Source organism: Anolis sagrei, chromosome Y (assembly GCF_037176765.1).
Source record: "Anolis sagrei isolate rAnoSag1 chromosome Y, rAnoSag1.mat, whole genome shotgun sequence".
NCBI classification, from domain to species: Eukaryota; Metazoa; Chordata; class Lepidosauria; order Squamata; family Dactyloidae; genus Anolis; species Anolis sagrei.
Genome location: NC_090035.1, coordinates 33,694,041 through 33,721,170, shown reverse-complemented (window position 1 = coordinate 33,721,170; position 27,130 = coordinate 33,694,041). Strand labels below are relative to the sequence as shown.

At 40.8% G+C, this 27,130-nt stretch overlaps 1 protein-coding gene across 7 annotated transcripts in view; it reads right to left on the bottom strand.

Moving 5' to 3' along the window:
- Positions 1-703: 703 nt before the first annotated feature.
- The window catches only part of LOC137095060 (amyloid beta precursor like protein 1-like), a 129,306-nt gene continuing 102,879 nt past the window's right edge, over positions 704-27,130 (bottom strand). For 4 of the 7 annotated variants that reach the window (XM_067461257.1, XM_067461262.1, XM_067461260.1 and 1 more), the window contains 6 exons: positions 20,263-20,286; positions 20,046-20,113; positions 18,755-18,823; positions 6,220-6,363; positions 4,899-4,969; positions 704-2,832 (listed from right to left, as the gene is read on the bottom strand). In XM_067461257.1, coding sequence (XP_067317358.1) covers positions 2,796-2,832; positions 4,899-4,969; positions 6,220-6,363; positions 18,755-18,823; positions 20,046-20,113; positions 20,263-20,286 — 413 coding nt within the window. In that variant the 3' untranslated portion in view covers positions 704-2,795. The remainder of the gene's footprint in view (positions 2,833-4,898; positions 4,970-6,219; positions 6,364-18,754; positions 18,824-20,045; positions 20,114-20,262; positions 20,287-27,130) is intronic. The other 3 variants (XM_067461259.1, XM_067461258.1, XR_010908775.1) reach the window with 3 other exon arrangements.

Here is a 27,130-nt window from a genome sequence, read left to right as displayed (position 1 = left end):
GCAAAAGGCCACCTTACTTGGATTTGCGCGCATCAGTCGAAAATACATCACACAGTCCTAGATGCTTGGGAAGTGTTCGACTTGTGATTTTTTGATACGAAATCCAGCATAGAGATCTCGTTTGCTGTGACATACTGTAATTTAAAAAAATATTTCCATCCCGCAACTGGTCTCCATAGGCATAGTTTAACATTCAGAATACTATAATATAATGGGTACAAATTCTCCTGTTTTGGTGGGCTCAACTCTCGTTTGTGATCTTCTACTCACCGAGCCACAGCTTGCTAAAGTTTGCTGGGCATAATTGGGTACTGCAATGTGTAGAGCCTATAGGGCCCTTTCTACACTGCCATATAAAATTCAGGAGAAGACTACTGGATGGCGAGGAGACGGCAACTATTGGATGGAATATGTTCTGCATCAAAAACTAGAGCCGATGTAATCTATCCAATGTGGTCTATCAATGCAATTTTCTGAATCAGTGCTCCAAATAACCAAACCGAATCGGAAGTTGACCAAAAACTGATTCGTAACCCTTTTGTACTAATGTTGGAGAGTGGTCCCTGGTCAAAGTGGTCCCTGGTCATAGTGGTCCCTGGTTTTTTAAAAAAGGTTTGGAACACAGTGAGATGCAAATCCAACTCTATTATCTCCCTTTAACTGTTCCCCACCACCACTTTGTTTAAAAGTCCAGGCTCAGCAATGGGGTTAGAGAAGTGACAATATTTTATTAGTTTGTTGGGAGGACTGGAAATTGAAATCCACTCTCCTGGTTTGTCTCTTGTCATTTGCATCTTGATTTCAAGAATGTCTGCTTGAAAAGGACAGGAACTGAAGCAGAACAGAATGAGTAAGGGCAGGAAGTAAATTGGCAACAGAAAAAGAATGGAGAGCATTCGGAACACAAAGTTGTACATTTTTCCTTCTCAAAATGCAAGCAAGGTGTCGAGCTCTGTCACAGGAAGTGCTTCCCTAAACATGTCATCATCTTAGGTACAATAGCAGAACATCCCACCCTCCTTTCTTCCATACAAGTCTTACGAAGCCAAGAGCCCTGTGTGAGGGAGGGGGGACCTGGCAAACTTTTAGTTCTAGGATGTCCAAAAGGATTACCTCTCGTAGGGAAGGTGAGAGGAGACAAAAATAAAATCAACGGTAATCTATATGAATCAAACCTCCAATCAATCTCAAGAGCCCCATTAGTATATGCAAATCCTATGTTATTTTCTTTAGTCTGCTGCCCAATTGCAACCTTTAAAGAGCTAGCAAAATGGTACAACCCAAAGGCATATCAAAGCCTATAATCTCACACCCTCCAGTAGTAGACAGACATTACAGTGCCTTTGGTGACACCATCAGAGATGGAAAGACAACATAACCAAAGTGGTCCCAATCCTCCCCCCTCTCCATTTCAGAAGCCAAGATGGCAAATCCCAGAAGATGCATTACTTTTGGAAAGGAAACCAGTCATATGGCAGCAACCTATTGGCAAATTTCTCCCAGAAGGAAACCTCCCAACTGCAAGTGGCAAAAATTAGAGTATGGTTATTGGCCCAGCCCTATAATGGGATTCCCCCAGCCTACCCCTAATCACTGACTTTTTAAGGTTGGAGCTTCAGGGATGGCCAGCCCTTTATTCTATTTCTGTGACTTTGCTCCTATCCCTTATATCTTTTGGGGAGGGAGAGAGAAAGAAATAGGTGGGTGACAAGGAGAGCTTATTTCTTTAGTTTCCCCCTGTCCAAACTAGTATATAAGGTGCTGATGGAACTTAACTAGGCCAAAGGAAGCAGAGGGTAAATGTAATCTGGTCAACCCTGCTAAGCTGGCTTTCCAATAAATTAAGTGCAACTAGTGAGAGATTCAAAAGGAAGCATAATACAAGTGGAGACAGGAAAGGAGTGGAGGTGATTCCTATGCTGAGGCTGGCTAGGGTAGCAATGGGAATGTGAGTGCACACAACACTCTGGTCTCAGGCATAAGGTATGGGCTTTTCTATGTTTTTCTTAAAAAATCTCTGCAAAATGAAGTCACAAATGGGTGCCATGGATGGAATAGAGGGAGGCTGCAGCTTTTGATACAGTGTTATTGATCTATCTATGATTTTCAGGTCATGAGCATAGGTTACAATGTGTAGGCTGTATTTTTGTAACAACCGCTGGTCCTGTGCAAGTTAGAACGATGCACATGTGATAGCCCTGGGCAAAGGAGCATTGGTGAGCGATGTGCACACATGAGAGCATTCATGAGATGTGTGCATGTAGTTCTTGGTACCTACAGTTGCACAGCAGATCCAACAAGTGGTTTGGAAAGCTGCACACTGTGTGGGTGGTGTTCAGATGATGGTAGTCGAAATAACCAAATATGGCACCTGATACCAGGAGCTTGCATGTGTGTTTGTGTATGTGTTGGAGGGTTAGAACTGGTGAAGATGTGAGGAAATTAATGGTGGTGGTGGAAATGGCAAGTGGTTGGCCAGTGATGATAGCTGTAAAGCTCGGATGGATGGATATGTGAGAGGAGGAATGTGGCAAATGGAAGAACAAAAACATGGCAGGCTAGGGAATGGGGCTGGGGTGAGGGCAAGGCTCAGCCAGGGCAGAGAAAAAGAGGGGGCGTTGTGCGAAAAGGTATGTGGAATCTACCCCTCTCTCCAGTAGATACCACTCCCTTCCACCTACATGGTAATGCCCACCACACCAGTGACCCCACATCCCCTTGTGCCAAGGAAACTCAATTCATCTTTTCAAAGAATTTGTAGGAGGGGTTCTCGTAGCCATGGTTCTGCATCTTGTTCAGCTGCCGCTCCTCAGGGCTAACCATGGGGTCCACCTGCCATGTGGGGGAAAAAAAAGAGAAGGTCAAGCATGGCAGTGGGAGTCACTAAGACCTCTTCTACCCTGCAATTTAAAATATACATTGAATTGAATTGCTTTGAATTGGATTATATGGCAGTGTGGACTCATATAATCCAGTTCAAAGCAGATAATGTGGATTATCTCATTTGATAATCTGGATTACGGTAGAGTCTCACTTATCCAACCTTCACTCATCCAACATTCTGTATTATCCAACGCAGTTTGCCTCCTGGACAGATCCACAGCTGTGATTTTTTATGCTTATATTGTCTTGTTAATTTTATGTTTATGTTAATTACTTTGTATGTATTGATGATGTTACTTGGAAACCACTGAGTCCCCTCAGGGAGATAGAGCAGTATATAAATACAGTTTTTGTTGTTGTTTTGATACATTGCAATGTTTTGGTGCTAAATTTGTAAATACAGTGATTACTACATAGCATTACCATGTACTGAACTGCTTTTTCTGTCAATTTGTGGTAAAAAGTGATGTTTTGTTGCTTAATTTATAAAATCATAACATAATTGGATTTTTAATAGGCTTTTCCTTAATCCCTCCTTATTATCCAACATTTTTGCTTATCCAATGTTCTGCCAGCCCATTTATGTTGTATAAGTAAGACTGTATTGTATACAGCAGGGTAGAAGGGGTCTGAGATAACATCTGTAAGAGTGTTACATGACCCACAGAGAGAAATATAACCCAACTTCCCTTCGACTCTAGTTTTATGGCAGTGGTTCTCAACATGTGGGTCACCAGATGTTTTGGCCTTCAACTCCCAGAAATCCTAACAACTGGTAAACTGGCTGGAATTTCTGGGTCTTGTAAACCAAAACGCACAGGTTGTGAACCACTGTTCTATGGTGAAGACAAAGCTTGTGATCCTCCAAATATTGTTGTCCCCATTAGACATTATGGGGTGATGGGAACAACGGCTTGTCACCAACATCAAGGTTATAGATTCCCCAGCTTTAGCCTAAGATGAAAAGTTTTTCTATGATCACTTATTGAAGAAAAAATTACTAGTTCTCAACAGTTGATCATAGACATGCAACAAAACAGTGCGCTTTAAGCTATTTGATGTGGAGAACTGTCAATTCTCCCTCTCCTGGGACTGGTAACATATTTGTGTTCATTACTACAGTTCTTTCTTTCTTGGAAACTTTTCAGGGTTGGCAGGTGATGCCTTGTGGACAAGTACTGGCCCACTGACCACTGATTCGAATAGAAGAGCTCTAAAGGGTCGGCTTTAGCACAGCAGGTTAATCACCTGCTGCAGCTGCATTAAATCTTGCCAACTGAAAGGTTGACAGTTTGAAGCTGGGTCAGGGGGAGCTCCTGATCTTCAGTCCAGCTCCCCACCCACCTAGTGGATTGAAAACAGTGATGTGAGTAGATGAATACGAACCACATTAAGCAGGGAGGTATTTTAGGCACAAGGTTTTGGAGGAAAGCTTACAAACAAAGAAAGGTCTTCGGGAAGGAGAAGGAGTGACAGCACCCCCCTGTGGTTGGAACGAGCACAATCTCCAAAAGATGCTGAATGGTTCTGGCCCAGTTTACCTGTCCAAACGTATCGCTCCCTACAAGCCACTTAGGACCTTCAGATCATCAGGGGAGGTTCTGCTCTCAGCCCTTCCCCATCGCAATCATGCTTGGTAGGGACGAGAGACAGGGCCTTCTCAGCTATGGAATTCCCTCCCAAACGAAATCAGATCTGCTCCATCGCTCCTGTCCTTTCGAAAAAAAGTCAAATCCTGCTTGTGGGATCAAGCCTTTGCAGACTAGACTGACTTGCTAGTAAACTTATGGTTTTAATGGACTATGATGGACTGTTTTAGGATTATGACTGAATTGCATTGTATTTAATGGTTTTATATTGTTTTTATACTGCTTTTTATTATATTATGTATTTTTATGCTTTTCTTATAGTGGGCACTTTCCTGTGCCGCTTGTTAGCCACCCCGAGTCACTCTGTGGAGGTGAGATAGGATGGGATATAAATGCCCTAAATAAATAAATAAATAAAATGCCTACATGTTTTCTGTATATGTGTTCTGTGTTCCAGACTGAGTCCCCTTTGAGGTGAGTAGGGCGGAATATAAGTACTGCAAACAAGCAAACAAAAAAACAAATAAATAAAGCACTTGCTAGACTCACCAGCACTAAATCCCAAAACTCCCTTACACAGAGAGAATGTCATCCCAGAGGAGGAATTTCTTTTCACTTCTATACTTTATATAATTATATCAGCCTTTTCAAAAGCCAGTGCTCCCTCTATGAACCGAATTATTCAAAATAGCAAAAATCCCCCACCAAAATTCTAAGCATGCTGACTTGACTGGCCACGGTGGTCCATGCTCTAGTTACATCCTGGCTAGATTACTGCAATGCACTCTATGTGGGGTTGCCTTTGAAGACTGTCCGGAAACTGCAACTAGTCCAACGGGCGGTAGCCAGACTGCTCACTGGAGCATTTTACAGGGAGCATACCACCCCCTGTTACGTCAACTCCACTGACTGCCAGTCCATTTCTGAGCATAATTAAAAGTGCTGGCCTTGGCCAATAAAGCCCTATAGGATTCCGGCCCAGCTTACTTGTCCAAACATATCTCCCTCTACGTTCCTTCTCGTAGTTTAAGTTCTGCTGGGGAGGCCCTGCTCTCGGTCCCACCAACTTCACAAATGCGGCTGGTGGGGATGAGAGACAGGGCCTTCTCAATGGTGACCCACTCCCCAGTGAAATTAGATCAGTGCCCTCCCTCCTTTCTTTCAGAAGAAAACTGAAAACGTGGTTGTGGAACCAGACTTTTGGCTAATGGATATGACAGCACCTGAACAGTGAATTGGACCAGACGATGATTGTTATAATGGAAATGCCTTTATGACTGATGTTTTTTTAATGTGTTGTATGGTATGTTTTTATTCTGCTTTTATACTGGTAAGTATTGCGGCATTGAATCGTTGCCATTGCAAGTCGCTCTGAGTCCCCCTGTGGGGGTGAGAAGAGTGGGGTAAAAATGATGTAAATAAAAAAGAAATAAAATAAATTGACTTGCTCTTTCCCATTGACTAAACACCTCCAACTCCTGATTGGACAGAGCATAAAAGTCCTTCTAGCAGTGATTGAATCAACATGGCAAAGATAGCACAATGAGTATATATCAACACTAGATCATTTCAAAACATTGATGCCACTTTAATGACAATGGCTCCATCTTACTCAACCCTGAACCACTTAGTAGTCCCTGCCAGGGAGCACTGATCCACTCCCCTGAAGCGGTCTCCACTCCTGTGACTCTGGCAATTGTTCTCAAAGTCCTAAAAGGTTCACTGTCAGAGTCCTTGGCTTCCATACCTCAACAATGCCATGGCTGATGGTCCCATAGGGCTTCCGGCGAACCATGAGAAGGCTAATGATAATCACCATGGCAACAGCCACTGCCACCACAAGGAGGCCGATCAGAGCGCCCGGGTTGATGGTGACCAAGGTGTCTGGCTCCTGTAGGGGAAGAGGATGAATGAGACTCCAATCTCAACTGCTTTATCTACCCAACTTTTTATGTTTCGAGTTTTTTTTCCAAGGTAGGACTAATGCTGGAATTAACTCATGAGGTGGAAACTCTGCATCGTATCTCTAGTATCTAAAATTCCAAGATAATAATAATAATAATAATAATAATAATAATAATAATAATAGCCTCTCCCGTTGGCTCAAGGCGGTGTACAACAACTTTAAAAACTTACGCACTAAAAATATATGCAATAAATTATATAGATTAAAACATAAAAATATAAAAATTTGCACCAAACACATACAGAACTGACATATAGTAGCAACAGAATGTAAATTGAAACTCCTGGGTAGGTCTGCCGGAAGAGATGAGTCTTCAGTTTTGTTTTAAATTCCGACACTTTGTTTAGCTGTTGGATCTCTTCCGGCAGGTCACTCCACAGTCGTGGGGCATCTGATGAAAAGGTCCTCTTGGTGACAGTTGCCGTTCGGGTTCTGGCTGGTTGGAGTAAAGCATCCCTAAGAGGATTCAAGTATCCTAAAGGGTGGATTGTGTAAGGCAATCCTATAGTCTTAAATGCATCAGAAGTTCTGTCTCCAGACAACAAGATCAATTATTCTCACTCTTTTAAGTATCTTATCTCTCTAGGCGTGGTGTATAGGGCTAATAGATCTATTTTGAGTCTTCTCATTTATTATCATGATAACCAAAAATATATACTTCTGCAAACTTTGGGAGGTCTATAACTATATACCATATATATTTGAGCATAAGCAGAGTTTTTCAGCACCTTTTTAAGGCTGAAAAAGATATTTATTATTTTACTCTGTTATTATTATTTATTACATTTATGAGGGGTATTTTTTAAGTAAGGTCAGTTTTGTTGTAGACACTAGTAGTTTGCGCGCATACCGCAACGAGCGTGTGTGTCATGTACCGGCATGCCTCGGGATCAACTGTGCTCAGTTTCCGCTCTGTAGTTAACCTGTATGGTTCTGTTCTGTGCTTTAAAAATGTTTAAGACTATCAACTCACCCACCGCATGTGAGGTTCGCTCAGTGATACCGTTTTTGTCAGCAAGGAACCTGCCTGCTGCAGAAATTCATCGGCGGGTGAGTTGATAGTCTTAAACATTTTTAAAGCACAGAACAGAACCATACAGGTTAGCTACAGAGCGGAAACTGAGCACAGTTGTTCCCAAGGCATGCCGATACACGACACACGTGCTCGTTGCAGTATGCGCACGAACTACTAGTGTCTACAACAAAACGGACCTTACTTAAAAAATACCCCTTGTATATTATTTTACTCTATTATTATTTACTGGCTGTATCCGTAAAAAGCATGGAACAATCTGGGCTAGGGAACTCCTACCACCAATGATTTCCTGCTGGCAGGTAGAAGCCAGGCTTTTAAGGTACAAGGCTATTCACAGGTAATCTAGGTGTGCAAATGCTCAAGTAGAAATGGAGGGGGGTGGCGCCAAGGAGTTGTTTTTGTGCATGTGTAGTAATGTCTTTTTGCGGGGTTTTGGGGGGGGGGGGTTTAAAGTCTTTTCTACTGTATGTTTTTTTATGAGTGATGGTCATTCATTGGCCTGATAGGTGTCTTGTGTCCAAATTTGGTGTCAATCTCTCTAGTGGTTTTTGAGTTACGTTAATCCCTTAAACGAACATTACATTTTTATTTATATAGATGACGTTTATTATTTTTCTCTATTTATTATTGTTAATATTAGATTGATTATTTTACTCTCTTATTATTAGAGTGATTCTTTTACTCTATTATTGTTGTTATTTTCACATTTCCATTATTTTACTCTATTATTATTGTTATTACATTTATTATTTTTCCTCTCTTTATTACTGTTATTATTACATGTATTATTTTACTCTATTATTATTATTATTACATTTATTATTTTACTCTATTATTACTGTTATTATTACATTTCCATTATTTTAATTATTATTATTATTATTATTATTATTACATTTATTATTTTACGCTATTATTATTGGAAGGATACATAAGCATATTTACATTGAAGAATGTTTAAATAGTGGTTTAATTAGAGTTGGACAGTTTAACCTTAAATTACAGTTTTATGTAAATATTCAAAAACATTTAACCTGCTGTATTTCCCACCCTTGGCTTATACTCAAATCAATTCGTTTTCCTAGTTCTTGGTGGTAAAATTAGTTGATTTGGCTTATATCCGGGTTGACTTATACTCGAGTATATACGGTACCTTATTTTTGGAATATCTGTTTCACTTCTACACTGACCAATGTTCAACCACCTGAATTCAAGATTGCTGGGTACAGGTCTGAGGGGACTCAGCTGCCAGCATGGATTTATTGTCATGTCATGTATGGAACATTGCTGGCAATCATGATGCTGAAGGAAAACCACTTTTTGCCATCTCTATTTTTACCTATATCATTGAGAACAGTGGTCTTGGTTATTGGGTTACTGAAAGGAGAAAAACTGGAAAGTAATTTGAACACAAAAAGTACTACTTACTGTAGGTGAAGATTATACCAGCCTTTACAAAATTAAAAAAGTGTTCACACTAAGCTTTTTGATCCCTTCAGTATTATTCAGGCATTCAGAGCAGAAACAAAACTAGACTTCTTATGCCCAGGGCCATTTTCATAAACGATACTGAAGTCAATGTTTCTGGTTTGTACATCTGCCATTCAAATGTAAAAGCCAGCAAGGTGTGAATATACTGTATATACTCGAGTATAAGCCGACCCAAATATAAGCTGAGGCACCTAATTTTACACAAAAACATGGGAAAATGTATTGACTCGAGTATAAGCCAAGGGTGAGAAATGCAGTACCTACTGGTAAATTTCAAAATAAATATAGATACCTATAAAATTACATTAATTGAGGCCTCAGTAAGTTAAATGGTTTTGAATACATATATAAAACTGTAATTTAAGACAAGGCTGTCCAACTCTGATTAAACCATTATTCTAACCTTCTACAATATAAATGTGCTTACATATCCTTCCAATAATAAGCAGAGTAAAATAATAAATGTAATAAAAATAATAATAGAGTAAAATAATTGAAATGAAATCATAACAGTAATAATAGAGTAAAATAATGGAAATGTAATAATAAGAATAATAAAGTAAAATAATAAATGTAATAATAATAGAGTAAAATAATGGAAATGTAATAATAATAATAGAGTAAAATAATAAATGTAATAACAATCACAATCACAATAATAATAAAAAACAGAGTTTTGGAAGCACAATACTCCTGACATCACGGTCATGTTAAAAAACAGAGTATGGATTGTTGATGCTGCAATCCTAGGTGACAGCAGGATTGAAGAGAAACAACTGGATAAGCTGACACAATATGAGGATTTTAAGATCAAACTGCAAAGACTCTGGCACAAACCAGTAAAGGTGATCTCAGTGGTGATCCGCACACTGGGTGCAGTGCCTAAAGACCTTGGCCTGCACTTAAACACAGTCAGCACTGACAATTACCATATGCCAGCTGCAAAAGGCCGACCTACTGGGATCTGCACACATTATTCGCCGATACGTCACACAGTCCTAGACACTTTGGAAGTGTCCGACGTGTGATCCAATACAACAGCCAGCAGAGTGATCTTGTCTGCTGTGGACCTTTCTTGTTGTGTTTCAAATATTAATAATATTAATAATAATAATAATAAATAAATAAATAAATAAAGTAAAATAATAAATGTAATAAAAATAATAATAGAGTAAAATAATGTAAATATAATAATAACAGAGTAAAATAATAAATGTAATAAATTAATACTAATAAGAGTAAAATAATCAATAATCTTGACTCAAGTATAAGCCAAGGGGAGCTTTTTCAGTAAAAAAGGGGCTGTATAACTAGGCTTATCATAGAATCATAGAATCATAGAATCAAAGAGTTGGAAGAGACCTCATGGGCCATCCAGTCCAACCCCCTGCCAAGAAGCAGGAATATTGCATTCAAATCACCCCTGACAGATGGACATCCAGCCTCTGCTTAAAAGCTTCCAAAGAAGGAGCCTCCACCACACTCCGGGGCAGAGAGTTCCACTGCTGAACGGCTCTCACAGTCAGGAAGTTCTTCCTAATGTTCAGATGGAATCTCCTCTCTTGTAGTTTGAAGCCATTGTTCCGCGTCCTAGTCTCCAAGGAAGCAGAAAACAAGCTTGCTCCCTCCTCCCTGTGGCTTCCTCTCACATATTTATACATGGCTATCATGTCTCCTCTCAGCCTTCTCTTCTTCAGGCTAAACATGCCCAGTTCCCTAAGCCGTTCCTCATAGGGCTTGTTCTCCAGACCCTTGATCATTTTAGTCGCCCTCCTCTGGACACATTCCAGCTTGTCAATATCTCTCTTGAATTGTGGTGCCCAGAATTGGACACAATATTCCAGATGTGGTCTAACCAAAGCAGAATAGAGGGGTAGCATTACTTCCTTAGATCTAGACACTATGCTCCTATTGATGCAGGCCAAAATCCCATTGGCTTTTTTGCCGCCACATCACATTGTTGGCTCATGTTTAACTTGTTGTCCACGAGGACTCCAAGATCTTTTTCACACGTACTGCTCTCGAGCCAGGCGTCACCCATTCTGTATCTTTGCATTTCATTTTTTCTGCCAAAGTGGAGTATCTTGCATTTGTCACTGTTGAACTTCATTTTGTTAGTTTTGGCCCATCTCTCTAATCTGTCAAGATCGTTTTGAATTCTGCTCCTGTCCTCTGGACTATTGGCTATCCCTCCCAATTTGGTGTCGTCTGCAAACTTGATGATCATGCCTTCTAGCCTTTCATCTAAGTCATTAATAAAGATGTTGAACAGGACCGGGCCCAGGACGGAACCCTGCGGCACTCCACTTGTCACTTCTTTCCAAGATGAAGAGGAAGCATTAGTGAGCACTCTCTGTGTTCGTCCACTTAACCAATTACAGATCCACCTCACCGTAGTTTTGCCTAGCCCACATTGGACTAGTTTCCTAGCCAGAAGGTCATGGGGGACCTTGTCGAAGGCCTTACTGAAATCCAGGTACGCTACATCCACGGCATTCCCCGCATCTACCCAGCTTGTAGCTCTATCGAAGAAAGAGATCAGATTAGTCTGGCATGACTTGTTTTTGATAAATCCATGTTGACTATTAGCGATGACTGCATTTGTTTCTAAGTGTTTGCAGACCACTTCCTTAACAATCTTTTCCAGAATCTTGCCCGGTATCGACGTGAGGCTGACCGGACGGTAGTTGTTTGGGTCATCCTTTTTTCCCTTCTTGAAGATTGGGACCACATTGGCCCTCCTCCAATCTGCTGGAACTTCTCCCGTTCTCCAAGAACTCTATACTTGAGTATATACAATACTCCTGAATTTTAAAAGGAATCCTTTTGCTTTCTATCAATTTCAACATGTTTGGAACATACTAAAAGGCAACCTTAGCATCACACGCCAAGCTTAGATGTTGCCATCCTTTCGTTCCACAGCCAAGAAAACATGCCTGCAGCCAAGCTAAATCGATCACACCACTTTCAATTTCTCTAAAGAGAAATGGCCTCCACCTCTAATTCCCCCATTCCTGATTCCTAAGGGTCCACAAATCAAAGAAATGCAGCAGAAACTGCCTTCCCTTCAGATACAATTCAAAAATCCATAAACAATCAAGCGAAACATGCCATGAAGCAGAGGGTGACCTTAGTTGCAGAAATGATGATAAAAATAAAACTTGGACTCCCAAGGATAAGTTTTCTTTAGTGTGGATTCTGCAGACAATCAGCCTAACTTCTTGGTTTCCTGCCATGTAATCTGATGCCAGCGATGCTTTTGAAAAAGAACTCAACTAACAGGCAAGCACCACAATAGAGAAGGCTGAGGCCAAGTTGTAGCTCAAACTTAAAATCAACTGCTGAGGGACAATGAGGAGAGTATTAGGATGATGGACCACAATTCCTTTCTTCAGAGTTTGGAAGCACCAGGACTGTGGCACAGCTGCCCGGAAGTCAGCTGCATTAAGATCACTACTGACCAAAAAATCATGAGTTCAAAGCCAGCCCGGGTTGGAGTGAGCTTCTGACCATTGTGTAGCTTGCTGTCAACCTTTGCAGCCCGAAAGACAGTTGCATCTGTCAAGTAGGAAATTTAGGTACCGCTTATGCGGTGGCTAATTTAACTAATTTACGGTGCCATAAAATTCTCCAGCAATTGTGCAAAAGGAATGAGATAGTACTCCATCATTGTCACTAATAAACGGTGAAGCAACAGCTCCCCTGATGGCCAGAATACCCTCATAAAAAGCTGGAATGTTAAATAGCCTCTCTGTGTCTGTCTGTATATGTTGTGTGTATGGCATTGAATGTTTTCTATGTATATGAACATTGAAATCCATCCTGAGTCCCCTATGGGGTGAGAAGGGTGAAATATAAATACTGTAAATAAATAAATAAGTACTGTGACTAATGACAAATAATCAGTGGCTTATAATTAATCCCTTTCCTCGATAACGAAAGGAGGTAACACCAATTCCTTTGTAAAAGAACAGTAAACTATTATTTCTATAATTTGTTACACTGAAGTAGCACCTCTAAATAGTAGAAAAAACTATTTTAAAAAACTGCATATTTTTCAAGAAATATGTAAACATGTCTTGAAGCATAATAGACATGTGTCTTCAGGACCATTATAATCTTCTAGCCTTCCTAGAAACATCCAGTTGTTTTTTACAGGATAGCAGGATAGCAGGATAGCAATACAGGATAGCAATTCCTTCCTTCCTTCCTTCCTTCCTTCCTTCCTTCCTTCCTTCCTTCCTTCCTTCCTTCCTTCCTTCCTTCCTTCTAGATTCATAGAGTTGGAAGAGATCTCATGGGCCATCCAGTCCAACCTCTTGCCAAGAAGCAGGAAAATCGCATTCAAAGCACCCCTGACAGATGGACATCCAGCCTCTGCTTAAAAGCTTCCAAAGAAGGAGCCTCCACCACACTCCGGGGCAGAGAGCCATCCAGTCTCTGTTGAAAAACCTCCACCATATTCCGGGGCAGAGAGTTCCACTGCTGAACAGCTCTCTCAGTTAGGAAGTCCTTCCTCATGTTCAGGTGGCGTCTCCTTTCCTGTAGTTTGAAGATATTGTTCCATTGCATCCTAGTCTCCAGGGCAACAGAAAACAAGCTTGCTCCCTTCTCTCTATGACTTTTCCTTGCATATTTATGCATGGCTCTCATCATGTCTCCCCTCAACCTTTTCATCTTCAGGCTAAACATGCCTAGCTCTTTAAGCTGCTCCTCATAGGGCTTATTCTCCAGACCCTTGATCATTTTAGTTGCCCTCCTCTGGACACATTCCAGCTTGTCAATATCTTCCTTCAATTGTGGTGTCCATAATTGGACACAGTATTCCAGGTGTGGTCTGACCAAGGTAGAATGAAGGGTAGCATTACTTCCCTGGATCTAGACACTATAATCCTATTGATGCAAGCCAAAATCCCATTGGCTTTTTTGCCACTGCATGACATCGTTGGCTTATGTTCACTTTCCTTTCCACAAAGACTTCAAGATCTCTTCACAGGTACTCCTGTCTAGCCAGGTGTCCACCATTCTGTATTTTTGCATTTCAAGTTTTTTGCCTAAGTGGAGAACCATGCATTTGTTTCTGTTGAACTGCATTTTGTTAGTTTTGGCTACTCATCCCTCTAATCTGTTAAGATTGTTTTGAATTCTGCTCCTGTCTTCTGGAGTATTAGCTATCCCTCTCAATTTGGAGTCATCTGCAAACTTGATCATGTTTGGAAGGATCATGTTTGGAGAGTGACCATATATTCAATTTCTGTTGTTTCACCCACAGTGTTGCACTCCCCTCCACCTTTTGAAGGCCTAACCCCACTGTTCCATCCCCTAGGAGCTCCTCCCCCACAAATATACCTTTTTCATTGCTATCTCATCCAGAGTTCTATCATTTTATGTTGTGCATTTGGCCCACCCACTGTGTTTGATTTTCCGTTATGTTATTTTGCGCTATTTATTTTATCTGAATGTTTCATTTATTTTATTGTGATGTTATTTTTGTTGTTCTGTATTTTATTTTGCTGTAACGTATCACCGGGCTTAGCCTCGTGTAAGCCACTCTGACTCCCCTTTGGGGAGATGGTGGCGGGGTATAAATAAAGATGACAATGAAGATGATGATGATGATTATTATTCTGACACAAAAACACAGTATGTCACTGCAAATGAGATCTATATGCTGGATTTCGTATCACAAAATCACAAGTCCAACACTTCCCAAGCATCTAGGACTGTGTGATGTATTTTTGAATGATGCACGCAGATCCAAGTAAGGCGGCCTTTTGCAGTTGACAGATGATAATTTTGTCAATGTTTATTGTTTCCAAATGCCGGCTGAGATCTTTTGGCATGGCACCCAGTGTGCCGATGACCACTGGGACCACCTGTACTGGTTTATGCCAGAGCCTTTGCAGTTTGATTTTGAGGTCCTGATAACAGCTGAGTTTTTCCTGTTGTTTTTCCTCAATGCAACTGTCACCTGGTATGGTGACATCAGTAATCCAAACTTTTTTTCTTTTCCACAATAAGGTGGCACTCATCGGGGGGAAGATTATTATTATTATTATTATTATTTTATTTCGGAGGCTTTCATGGCTGGAATCACTGGGTTGTTGTAGGTTTTTTCAGGCTATATGGCCATGTTCTAGAGGCATTCTCTCCTGACGTTTTGCCTGCATCTATGGCAAGCATCCTCAGAGGTAGTTCCAACAGACCTCACTACCTCTGAGGATGCTTACCATAGATGCAGGCGAAACATCAGGAGAGAATGCCTTTGGAACATGGCCATATAGCCCGAAAAAACCTACAACAACCCATTATTATTATTATTATTATTATTATTATTATTATTATTATCCTTCCTTCCTTCCTTCCTTCCTTCCTTCCTTCCTTCCTTCCTTCCACCCGATGCCCAATTTCATAAATCTGTCCATATGTAAACATAAATTCCAAAAACATGGCCAAACGCATCTAAAACTTTGCTGATCCAATTTTCAAGAACCTTCCTTAGAATAAAAAAAACCCCCTCAAAATATGCTTGCATGGCAAAATGGCATTAAAAAGTATGCTTTTCTAAAAAAAAGCAAAAATGTGGCCAAATTGAAAGACAAATAAAAAAACACCCTGAAATTCCACCAGCTGAAGCATAATTTAAATGCCTAATGGGCTAGCAGCACCCCTCCCATCCAATAAAGGGGGCAGGAGAAGGAAGAATGAGAAACATCAAGATAGAGACATAAAAGCCAAGGAGAAGAATTTTAAAAGGGTTGCATTAGAGGTTGGAAGGCTGCCAGGGAGAATTGCTCAGGTCATTAGACAATCAAGATGTAAAAAAGAGCACTTAAGGAAGACAGAAATATTGCAGAGAAGTTAAATGAGTGCTTTGCATCTGTCTCAGACAAAGACAAGGTAGGGGAGAGACACCCAAGCTGTTCCCCACAAAGGCAATAAATCTGAATAAATGGCATAACCTAAATCATCTTCGGAGGACATTTTAGAGCAAACTAATAGATTAAACTCATAAATCACCAGGACCATATGGAAGTCTCCCGATACTCTTACAGAAATTCAAGATATGAGATAGCTGTAGCATTAGCACCCGGGATTGAGCAAAGAGATGTGTGCTCTCAAGCCCGGATCCTGCAGGAAGAATGTCTCCCACAGAATGATGACAGCAGGCACAAAAATGTGCTGGGCATGGCAAAACCCTGCACACTGGAGGAAATTCACTGCTGAACAGAAATCATGCCCACACCTACCAAGCAGATGCTCCGCTCTGCCAGCTTTTGACAGCAGCATCCATTATATTTTGATGGGGCCAGGGAGGCGAGGGTAGTGGGATTGAATCTAAGCACCCTGTTCTAACCTCCCAGAGGTGATTGATAGCAGCAAAGGTGACAGTGGCAAACATGTGTTTGGGAGAGAGAATCATCCATGCGCCTTGACATCCATGTGCCTTTTATCAATGGATAAAATTTGCACCCTCATTACTTTAAAAGCAATTAAAACACATGCTTTAGTTACTGTACAGACATGACATAGCAAAGAATTGAATTACTTTCTAAAATGTGTATCTAGTATGGAAAATTAATAATAATAATAATAATAATAATAATAATGCTTTATTTATATATACTGTAATTACACCTTAGTCACTTTGGAAAAGGCACTTCCTAAGCTCTGATCTTAACTATGTAAGAAGGCATGTAAGAAGTTAACAAAATCCCATAAATGTATTGTTGAAGGCTTTCATGGCCGGAATTACTGGGTTGTTGTAGGTTTTTTTGGGCTATATGGCCATGTTCTAGAGGCATTCTCTCCTGACGTTTCGCCTACATCTATGGCAAGCATCCTCAGAGGTAGTGATGTCTGTTGGAACTAGGAAAAAGGGTTTATATAGCTGTGGAATGACCAGGGTGGGACAAAATCTGGCTACCAGTATTAAAAAACTCTAAAATTACAACAGCACAACAACAGAGAGGAAACAAACAAGGACATCTAATCACCTCTCAACAAAAAATTGCCCCAGGCATTGTCAGGCCATCATATGATAATCAAGGTGGTCAGTTGAAACAATCACACCTAGCTCCAACAGACAAGAGTCCTTTGTCCCACCCTGGTCATTCCACAGATATATAAACCCTTTTTCCTAGTTCCAACAGACCTCACTACCTCTGAGGATGCTTGCCATAGATGCATGTGAAACGTCAGGAGAGAATGCCTCTAGAACATGGCCATATAATCCAAAATCCCATAAAGCTTCAACAAATGAGAAACTGTATTTTAAGGCAATCATGTTAGAGCACAAATGTTTGAACTAAAAGCAAAACAAACTAATAAAGATGATATAGAAACAATTACAGCAGACACATGGCACTTTCTTTATGAGACACGTTACTGACATGAAGAGATACGGTATTTCTCTTAATGGTTCCCCCCACATAATCATAAACAATCTCTAAAAAATGTGTGTGTGCTGGGGCTAAGAAATAAAAATCTAACCATCCTCTTTCTTTCAGAAGTGATGAATGCTCTGCGCAACAACAGTGCTGAATATGACAAAACTAATGACATACTTTTAAGAAGGCAACTAGTTGTCAACTCTGGAACCCTCTCTTCTCATTGCTCTGACCACTTCATCAACTATTATCTCAGTTAATTGAGAAGTAAAGTGAGAAATAACAGGCAAAGAAAATAATCAGCTTGCTCTAAATGCCTAAGTAACTGTAGACACTGGGTCTCAAAGGATGAAACAACTGGAAAGGAGGTGAGCCTGTTCAAGAACACAGTATGTACCAAACATCCTGCCCATGTCCATCCACCTGTAAACATGGGGCCAACAGAGCTATCTTCTATCACAGAGCTTTACAAACTGTGGGTCATAACACATTAGTGCAGTGGTTCTCAACCTTCCTAATGCCGCAACCCTTAATAAAGTTTCTCATGTTGTGGTGACCCCCCACCCCCAACCATCACATTATTTTCATTGCTACTTCATAACTGTAATTTTGCTACTGTTATGAATCGTAATGTAAATATCTGATATGGACCAAATTTGGCACAAATATCCGATATGCCCAAATTTGAATACTGGTGGGGTTGGGGGGGGGGGATTTATTTTGTCATTTGGGAGTTGTAGTTGATGGGATTTATAGTTCATCTACAATCAAAGAGCATTCTGAACACCACCAATGATGGAACCGAACCAATCTTGGCATACAGATCTCCCACGACCAGCAGAAAATATGGAAGGGTTTGGTGGGCATTGACCTTGAGTTTTGGAGTTGTACACCCAGAGAGCACTGTGGACTCAAAGAATGACTAACATGATCAAGGGTCTGGAGAACAAGCCCTATGAGGAGTGGCTTAAGGAGCTGGGCATGTTTAGCCTGAAGAAGAGAAGGCTGAGTGGAGATATGATAGCCATGTATAAATATGTGAGAGGAAGCCACAGGGAGGAGGGAGCAAGCTTGTTTTCTGCTTCCTTGGAGACTAGGACGCGGAACAATGGCTTCAAACTACAAGAGAGGAGATTCCATCTGAACATTAGGAAGAACTTCCTGACTGTGAGAGCCGTTCAGCAGTGGAACTCTCTGCCCCGGAGTGTGGTGGAGGCTCCTTCTTTGGAAGCTTTTAAACAGGGGCTGGATGGCCATCTGTCAGGGGTGATTTGAATGCAATATTCCTGCTTCTTGGCAGGGGGTTGGACTGGATGGCCCAAGAGGTCTCTTCCAACTCTTTGATTCTATGATTCTATGAGGGTGAGGTGCAGCTGGTAAGTGCACCCAAGCCACTTACCAGCTCGTCACGTTGGATCTCTTGGGACTTGTACACCATGCCTTTTACATCTGAGGCAGAGACATTGACCTAGGGAGTCAAAGGTGCATTTTGTAAAAATTTGGGATTATTTATGCAGGAGAAGAACATTCTGATTAAAAGGGCATCTGAAGCTCATGTGTAGCAGACATCCTTTAATTAACCATAAAGTTGGTTCTGTACTCACCACAGCACTTACAGATTTGTGCATTTCTCTTTTGTATTTAATGTGACCCCACAAACAATATTCAAGTTGAGTATTCCTCATCCAAAATGCTTGAGACCAGAAGTGATTTGGGTTTCAGATTTTACTAAAAAAATATTGGAATACAAAGGGCCTTTGGTATCTACTATTATTTGGTTCCAAGATTTCCACAGATACCAAAACTTGTAGATGTTTAAGTCTCATTATATCCAACTGCTCAGTTAATGATGTCCCTTATACAAAATGCCAAAATATTTTATTTATTTATTTAGGTAAAGGTAAAGGTTTTTCCCTGACATTAAGTCCCGTCGTGTCCGACTCTGGAGTGTGGTGCTCATCTCCATTTCTAAACTGGAGAGCCGGCATTGTCCATAGACAGCTCCAAGGTCAACGTGGCTGGCATGACTGCATGGAGCACCGTTACCTTCCCGTCGAAGCTGTACCTATTGATCTACTCACATTTGCATGTTTTTGAACTGCTAGGTTGGCAGAAGCTGGGGCTGACAGTGGAAACTCACACTGCTCCCTGGATTCGAACCTGCGACCTTTTGGTCAACAAGTTCAGCAGCTCAGAAATGGAGGGCTGAATCCATTCAGAAATCTATCCATAGTCCTGCCTTCTCACCCTAGTACAGCTCAATTTGTTTCCTGTGCTATGCTAATTAATATAATATATTGTATATACATATAATATTTATATTATAACATAATGCAATATACTACTACTAATAATTATATATTATAATTATATATTTATGTTACATGTAATATTACTAATAATAACAATGTAATAGTATAGTACAATATAGTAATATTTAATACTGATATTGTACTAAGTTAATAACATAATCTATCTTGTAAGCCTCTCAGAGTACCCTTTGGGGTGAGAAGAGCGGCATATAAATGTCGTAAATAAATAAATAAATTTGCAGCATTGTTATGATCCTAAAAGGAGCGGGAAGAAGGGGAGAACCACAAATCCTATGTTGATTTGGGAAAACAAGGAGGATATAATGTAATAATTAATAACAAAAACAACAAATGCCAAAGAATGTCTTCAGAGACTACCTTGCGTTCATATTCATACAGCAAGGCCTTGTCACTGGTTGGGTAGTCATATTCTGCCAGTCCCGAAGCTGTAGGGAAAGACAATCCTTTGATTTTTAATGTTGGATTAAGCACCCTGGTTCCTTTGGGTTTAGAGCAAGACAGAGCCCTTACTCCTACCACCCATCATGAAATCAGACCAAGGAAGAAGACCTCAAGTACAGAGCTGGGCACTCACCCTTCTTCTCAGCTTGTTCAGAATCTGCCCATTTCCCAAAGAGCACCAGAAGGAAAGAGAGAGCATGGCACAAAGGGAGAAAAAAGAATAGAAAGAGAAAGATATGTTTGAGACTAAGGGGTGGGGGGTGGGGGGGGGAGGGACAACAACAGAAACAAGGTTAGTAGCTACGGCAACTTCTTAATCATAAGAGAGGCCATTTTTCATCATTGAACTTTCAGGATGCACCAAAAGAGACTTTGTTTCTTGGATTATTTCTCTTCTTGATATGTATTTATTTATTATACTTTTATCCCGCCTTTCTCAAGCCCGAAGGCGACTCAAGGAGGCTTACAAATTGGCAGCCATTTGATGCCATAACAGTCCACAATATACAATTAAAACATTTAAAACAACATTATAAAAATATAAAAACCATTGAAACAATGTCTTTCTGTTAATCTCATTTTCTAGTAGCATCATTTAAGCTGTTCCATGTTTCAAATTTACATAATTCCATAATATGGGAAGGCCATCATGAGAGGTATCATGTTTTGAAACCTCATTGAAAACTAAATCTCTTTTCTCATTACCAGATTACAGAAGAGCATGTCTTGGATACGAGGCTAGGAATGTGTATATATTAAAGGTTTCCCCAACATTAAATCTAGTCATGTCTGACTCTGGGAGTGGCGCTCATCTCTATCTCTAAGCCGAAGAACCAGCGTTGCCCGTAGACTTCTACAAAGTCATGTGACTGGCATGACTGCATGGAGCGCTGTTACCTTCCTGCAGAAGCGGTATCTATTGATCTACTCACATTTGCATGTTTTCGAACTGCTAGGTTGACAGAAGCTGGGCCTAACTGCGGGAGCTCACCCCACTCCCTGGATTTGAACCACTGACCTTTCAGTCAGCAAATTCAGCAGCTCAGTGGTTTAACCCGCTAGGCTACCAGGGGGCCTATAGGGCCCAAGTAAAGTGGACTTGCCTTTCTGCTCCTGTTGGGAGTCCATGACACATGGTTGGATTATTAGCGGAAGCATTGCATCTAATCATTAATGTGGCCTAAGGAGAAAAAAAGATTTTACTCCAGAACTTCCAACAAGCTCCAGTGATCCAGGAAGCTTTGAAGGTGTGGACAGCTGGATCTGATTGTATCCAGGCCAATCCATTGTTCACACCTCCAAAGGACCCACTGCTTTATCACTGACCATAAGCAGCTCCCTGACAGAGGCTCGCCTGTGAGATATTGCTTCTGGTGAGATCACACCAGGGTGCCAGGCATGTGACCAGGAAAATCTATTTCACCAGGAAGCCTGTGTGAGGGAGCCGGTTGTCGTCAGCAACAGTGGTGTGATGGCACCTCCAAGGTGCCCTTGGCTTAGCCAGCAATTTGCATAGCAAAAGAGTTTTGGGGACATCCTGTGATGAAATGAAAATAATGTGTAGTTCACGTTTGGTCAGTCCATACACTGCCTTGCCAGAGAAAGGAAATACGCCATGCAGATGAACAGTAAAGAACAAATAGTTTACTCATCATATTTCAGAACAAGATATTTACAATCATGTGATCAGTTGTATCGACTCACATAATTAGTTTTAATCAGTTTGTCCTTTTAATCACTACATGTAGCCCGCCCATTATTATTGTGCCTGTGCATTTTTTTATTTTTTATATTGTTATGTATTCATATGTTTTATGTAACTATGTTATTGCTTATTGTTCGCGTTTTCGGTTTGTGTTTTTGGTTTTTTTTTATTGTAATTGTTATTTGGGCTTGGCCTCATGTAAGCCGCTTTGAGTCCCCATTGGGCAGGGTAATAAATAAAGTTTATTATTTATTATTATTATAATGTCATTTTATGAAAGATTTAAAAAGGTCTTTCTTTGTCCATGGGAATAAACTCCTTTAGCACTTCAAGTAGCAAGGGCATACTCCAAACTCTGTCTCTCTTTCTCTGTTTCTCTCTCTATAAGCACCTGCACAGCTCAAGCCTGATAAATGAAACAGTATCCAAGAGTCCCAGGCTCAACCATCTCTCCAGGCGTAGCTCAACCAATCAACTTCATGCATCTTATTTTACAGTTGACACTCACACACTAACTGATTTCTTACATGCTGTAACACATCCCTAGGTTGAATTGCTGCATCTCCAGAACGATTGACCCTGGATTGATCGAGTCAGTGTAGACATGGTAGATCAACTTCTTTCCAGTGCTTGCTTTTGCTCAGTGTGGCTCACAACCACAACCACAACACTCGGAAAAATCTATATCAGCAGAGAGCTATTCCATAGCTAGGGAATTTTACTTTTTACTCTCTAGAACATGGCCATACAGCCCCAAAAAACCTACAACAACCCAATTTTACTTTTGTTTTTACGAGGGTTGTTTAAAAAGTAATGTCTCCACTTTGTAACTCCTCAACAGATGACAGTACTGGTATGTAGCAGGTACTGCTTGTTCAGTAGACTCTCCTCTACAGTTCCATTTTGGCGGGAAGCCTTAGCATTGAACAGTTGTGTTGTTAAAGTGCGAAGTATGGGACCCTGCGCACATGGTCGGTCAATGCAACTTAAGCAATGTGCAGTCATTAATTCTTGACAGCAGAAAGTGTCACCTCAACATCTTTAAACTTACTCGCCCAATGACACACAGTACTCACATCAACACAATCACCACAAACAGCTTGCATTCTCTGATGAATCTCCTTTGGGGTGACACCTTCTGCTGTTGAGAATTTAATGACTGTACGTTGCACTGTGGAGGAGTTACAAAGGTGGAGGCATTACTTTTCATTCAAGCCTCAATAGCATTGGAGCACCCAAATTACCTACAAGAAGCACTGCCTGAACATCAAGCAAAAAGTGGGTGCTAGAAACAATATCATATGAAAGCTGACTGGCACAACCTGGGGATCACAACCAGATACATTAAGACATCTGCCCTTGCACTGTGCTACTCTGCTGCTGAGTATACATGCCCAGTGTGGAACACATCTCACCACACTAAAACAGTAGATGTGGCTCTTAATGAGACATGCCGCATTATCACGGGGTGTCTGCGCCCTACACCACTGGAGAAATTACACTGTCTAGCCGGTATTGCACCACCTGACATCTGCTGGGAAGTAGCAACCAATAGTGAAAGGGCCAAGGCAGAGACATCTCCAGCTCATCCCCTATTTGGGTTATAGTCAGCACGTCAACAACTTAAATCTAGAAATAGTTTTCTAAGATCTACAGAGACACTCGCTGGAACACCTCAGCAAGCAAAGTGGCAGGCTCAAACCCAGAACCTCAACCAATGGCTGATATCAAATGAGAGACTCCCACCTGGGCACACAGAGGACTGGGTGACTTGGAAGGCGCTGAACAGACTGTGCTCTGGAACCACGAGATGCAGAGCCAACCTTCAGAAATGGGGCTACAAAGTGGAATCCTCGACATGCGAGTGTGGAGAGGAGCAAACCACTGACCACCTGCTGCAATGCAACTTGAGCCCTGCCACATGCACAATGGAGGACCTTCTTGCGGCAACACCAGAAGCACTCCAAGTGGCCAGATACTGGTCAAAGGACATTTAATCAACTACCAAACTCACAAATTTTGTATTTTGTCTGTTTGTTTGCTTTGTTCTGTTAGAAATGTAATATAATTGACTGGTTGCCCTGACACGACAAATAAATAAACCCCACCCTAGATCCTTTTTCTAACTGAATTTTTATTTTTTTATTTATATTTATACCCCGCTTCTCTCACCTGGAGGGGACTGAAGGTGGCTTCAAAAACAGGCAACAATCTGATGCCTTCAAACACAATGTACACTTAAATATATATTAAAACAGAATTAAAAAGTGCATTAAAAACAATTAAAACATTTAAAAACAATACATTTTGACTTAAATATGTAATCCATGAGTGTAATCCGAGCTGTTACAATAATCATTGCATATTGTTCCAGGTCTATCTATTGCATGAGTTCTCTAAAGGCTTGGTCACAAAGTCACATTTTCACTCTCTTGTGGAAGGTCAGGGGGGAGGGGTGATCTAATATCTCTGGGGAGGGAGTTCCCCAGCCAAGGAGCCACCACTGGGAAGGTCCTGTCTCTGGTCCCCGCCAATCATGCCTGCGAAGGGGGCGGGACCAAGAGCAGGGCCTCTCCAGATGATCTTAAACGCTGTGGTAGTTCATAGAGGGAGATATGTCAGGACAGATAAGCTAGGCCAGAACCATTTTGGGCTTTATAGGCTAAAGACAGCACTTTGAACTGTGCTCAGTAGCAGATTGGCAGCCAGTGGAGCTGATGTAACAGGGGGGTTGTAGGCTCTCTTTATGCCACTTCAGTGAGCAATCTGACTGCCACCAATTGGACCACTTGTAGCTTCCGAACTGTCTTCAAAGGCAGCCTCACGTAGAGCGCATTGCAGTAGTCTATATGAGATGTAACCAGAGTGTGGACTACCAATAACTAGACCAATACTACTTCATTATCTAGCACAAGTATAACAAATGACTTCAAAGAATCAGCAAAATCTGCTTTAACTGAATATAAACTGCAAAAAGAGGCAAGTAACAGTGCTCAAATATGTATTGTCGAAGGCTTTCAAGGCCGGAATCACTGGGTTGTTGTAGGTTTTTTTCAGGCTGTATGGCCATGATCTAGAGGCATTCTCTCCTGATGTTTCACCTGCATCTATGGCAAGCATCCTCAGAGGTAGTGAGGTAGTGCTCAAATATTCCCGAGATTACAAATGCTGGATCCAGGAATGCATTGAAAGAAAATACAGGAACAGGCCAACAACCCACAAGAAAGCACCTTAATCTAGGTCAGAGCACAATAATGGCTTTGAAAAGCCTATAGGAGAAATACTTTTTCAATCATTTCTATACAGATCCCATTGACTTTGGAGAGATTAGGGACTGAACCTGAGGCTTCCATCATGAAAAGCATACATATTTGGCTAAACTATTGTCCTGCTCTGACCAAAAGATCCCTGCCCATTGAATCTAACAGAAATTCTATTTTTCTTTCTTTCATGGCCCTTTTACTGTCTGATTCTTTGGACGTTGATCATCTCATACTCCGCCCCAGGAATGCAACTCCAGCATCATTCTCAACTCTTTATTCTCCTTTGATCCTCAGATACAATCTGCCACTGAAACCAACCATTTTTTTCACATCTGGAATAGCTCTACAAACTGTTTTTCTCTCTCTATTGATACTGTGGTTGCTATAGTCGCTTTTCCTGTTATTTTCACTTTATTACTGTGAGATTCTTCTCACTGCTTCGCTGACCTTTTCCTCTGATCTATCTATCATACAATCCAACATCACTGCATTTTTCAAGTGCCTGAAAAATATTTTACCGTCACAATCGGAATGTAAATCTGAATGCTACAAGAAAATACTGAGCAACGTTGGGTCCTTCCATTAGCCTCTATAACTGTGGTGGGCTCAATCTAAGCTTAAGGCTGGAAATATTGAACATGTTATTTTTTATCATTCAGTTTACTAGAAAGAAAAATCACTCATCATTTAAATCGTTGAGCTGCTGAGCTTTCTAACCTGAAGGTTGGCAGTTTGAATCTGCAAGATGGGGTGAGCGCCCGCTGTTAGCCCCAGTTCCTGCCAACCTAGCAGTTCAAAAACATGCAAATGTGAGTAGATCAATAGGTACTGCCTCGGCAGGAAGGTATAAGGTCACTCCATGAAGTCATGCTGGCCATGTGACCAGGAGGTGTCTATGGACAACACAGGCTTCTCGGCTTGGAAATGGAGATGAGCACCTCCCCCAGAACCAGCGATGAGCACTGCCTCTAGAGCCGGAGATGAAAGGGGAAGCCTTTGCCTTTGCCTGTCTATTTGTATTTCATTGTGGTTACAAAGGCATTTAATGTTTGCCTGTGTCTGTATATAAATGTTGGAATCCACTCTAAGTCCCCTCGGGGAGATAGGGCTGAATACAAATAAAGTATTATAGAATCATAGAGTTGGAAGAGACCTTGTGGGCCATCCAGTCCAACTCCCTGCCAAGGAGCAGGAAAATCACATATTATTGTTATTTACTTAATTTAAAATTTGATTTTCAACTTTTTATGAATATTGCAATTTTTTTGCATGTAGTGTGGTTTTCAGCATTTGACCACGTGCTAAGTATAGTATTTCTAATTTGTGTCACAATACTTAAACCTAAATCCATCATTACGCTGCAGGACCAACAGAACATAATGTCCTTGCAATCTCTCCCAAGGCCCTGAAGTTTCCTCAGAACTGGCTTCAGATGGTTTCCCCAACGCCATGGAACAGGTTTTTGGGAGTCAAGAGTGCCATCTTTCTGACTATAAAAGAATTTGTCTGTTTTTATGGAAAACAAAAAAGTGTCATACTTCGATTTTTTTTGAAATGCTGTCAAGATTTCTTTTCTGACATGTCATCCCATGTCAATTGTTAAAAATACAACCAGTAAGCTCCTTGTAGCCAAATGGCCTGGCTCCTTGTACCAGGTATGTAGTGTTATGTATTGCTAACTATATGGAAAATAATAATAAAATAATAAGAACATTTTCAAAAAAATTCCTTCTACCAAATAGCAGCGAGAGGGGCATTCATTCTTCCACTACTATATTTTTGTGTGTGTGGAAAAAGAAATCTATATAAATAAAAATGTAATGTTCGTTTGTGGGATTAACATAACCCAAAAACCACTGGATGAATTGATACCAAATTTGGACACAATAGACCTATCAGGCCCATCACTCATAAACACACTGAAAAACACAGCAGGAGAGACTTAAAAAGCAAAATAAATAAATAAATACATTACAATGCATGCATAAAACCACATATACACAGACTGGGCCACAGCAACTTGTGGCAGGGGA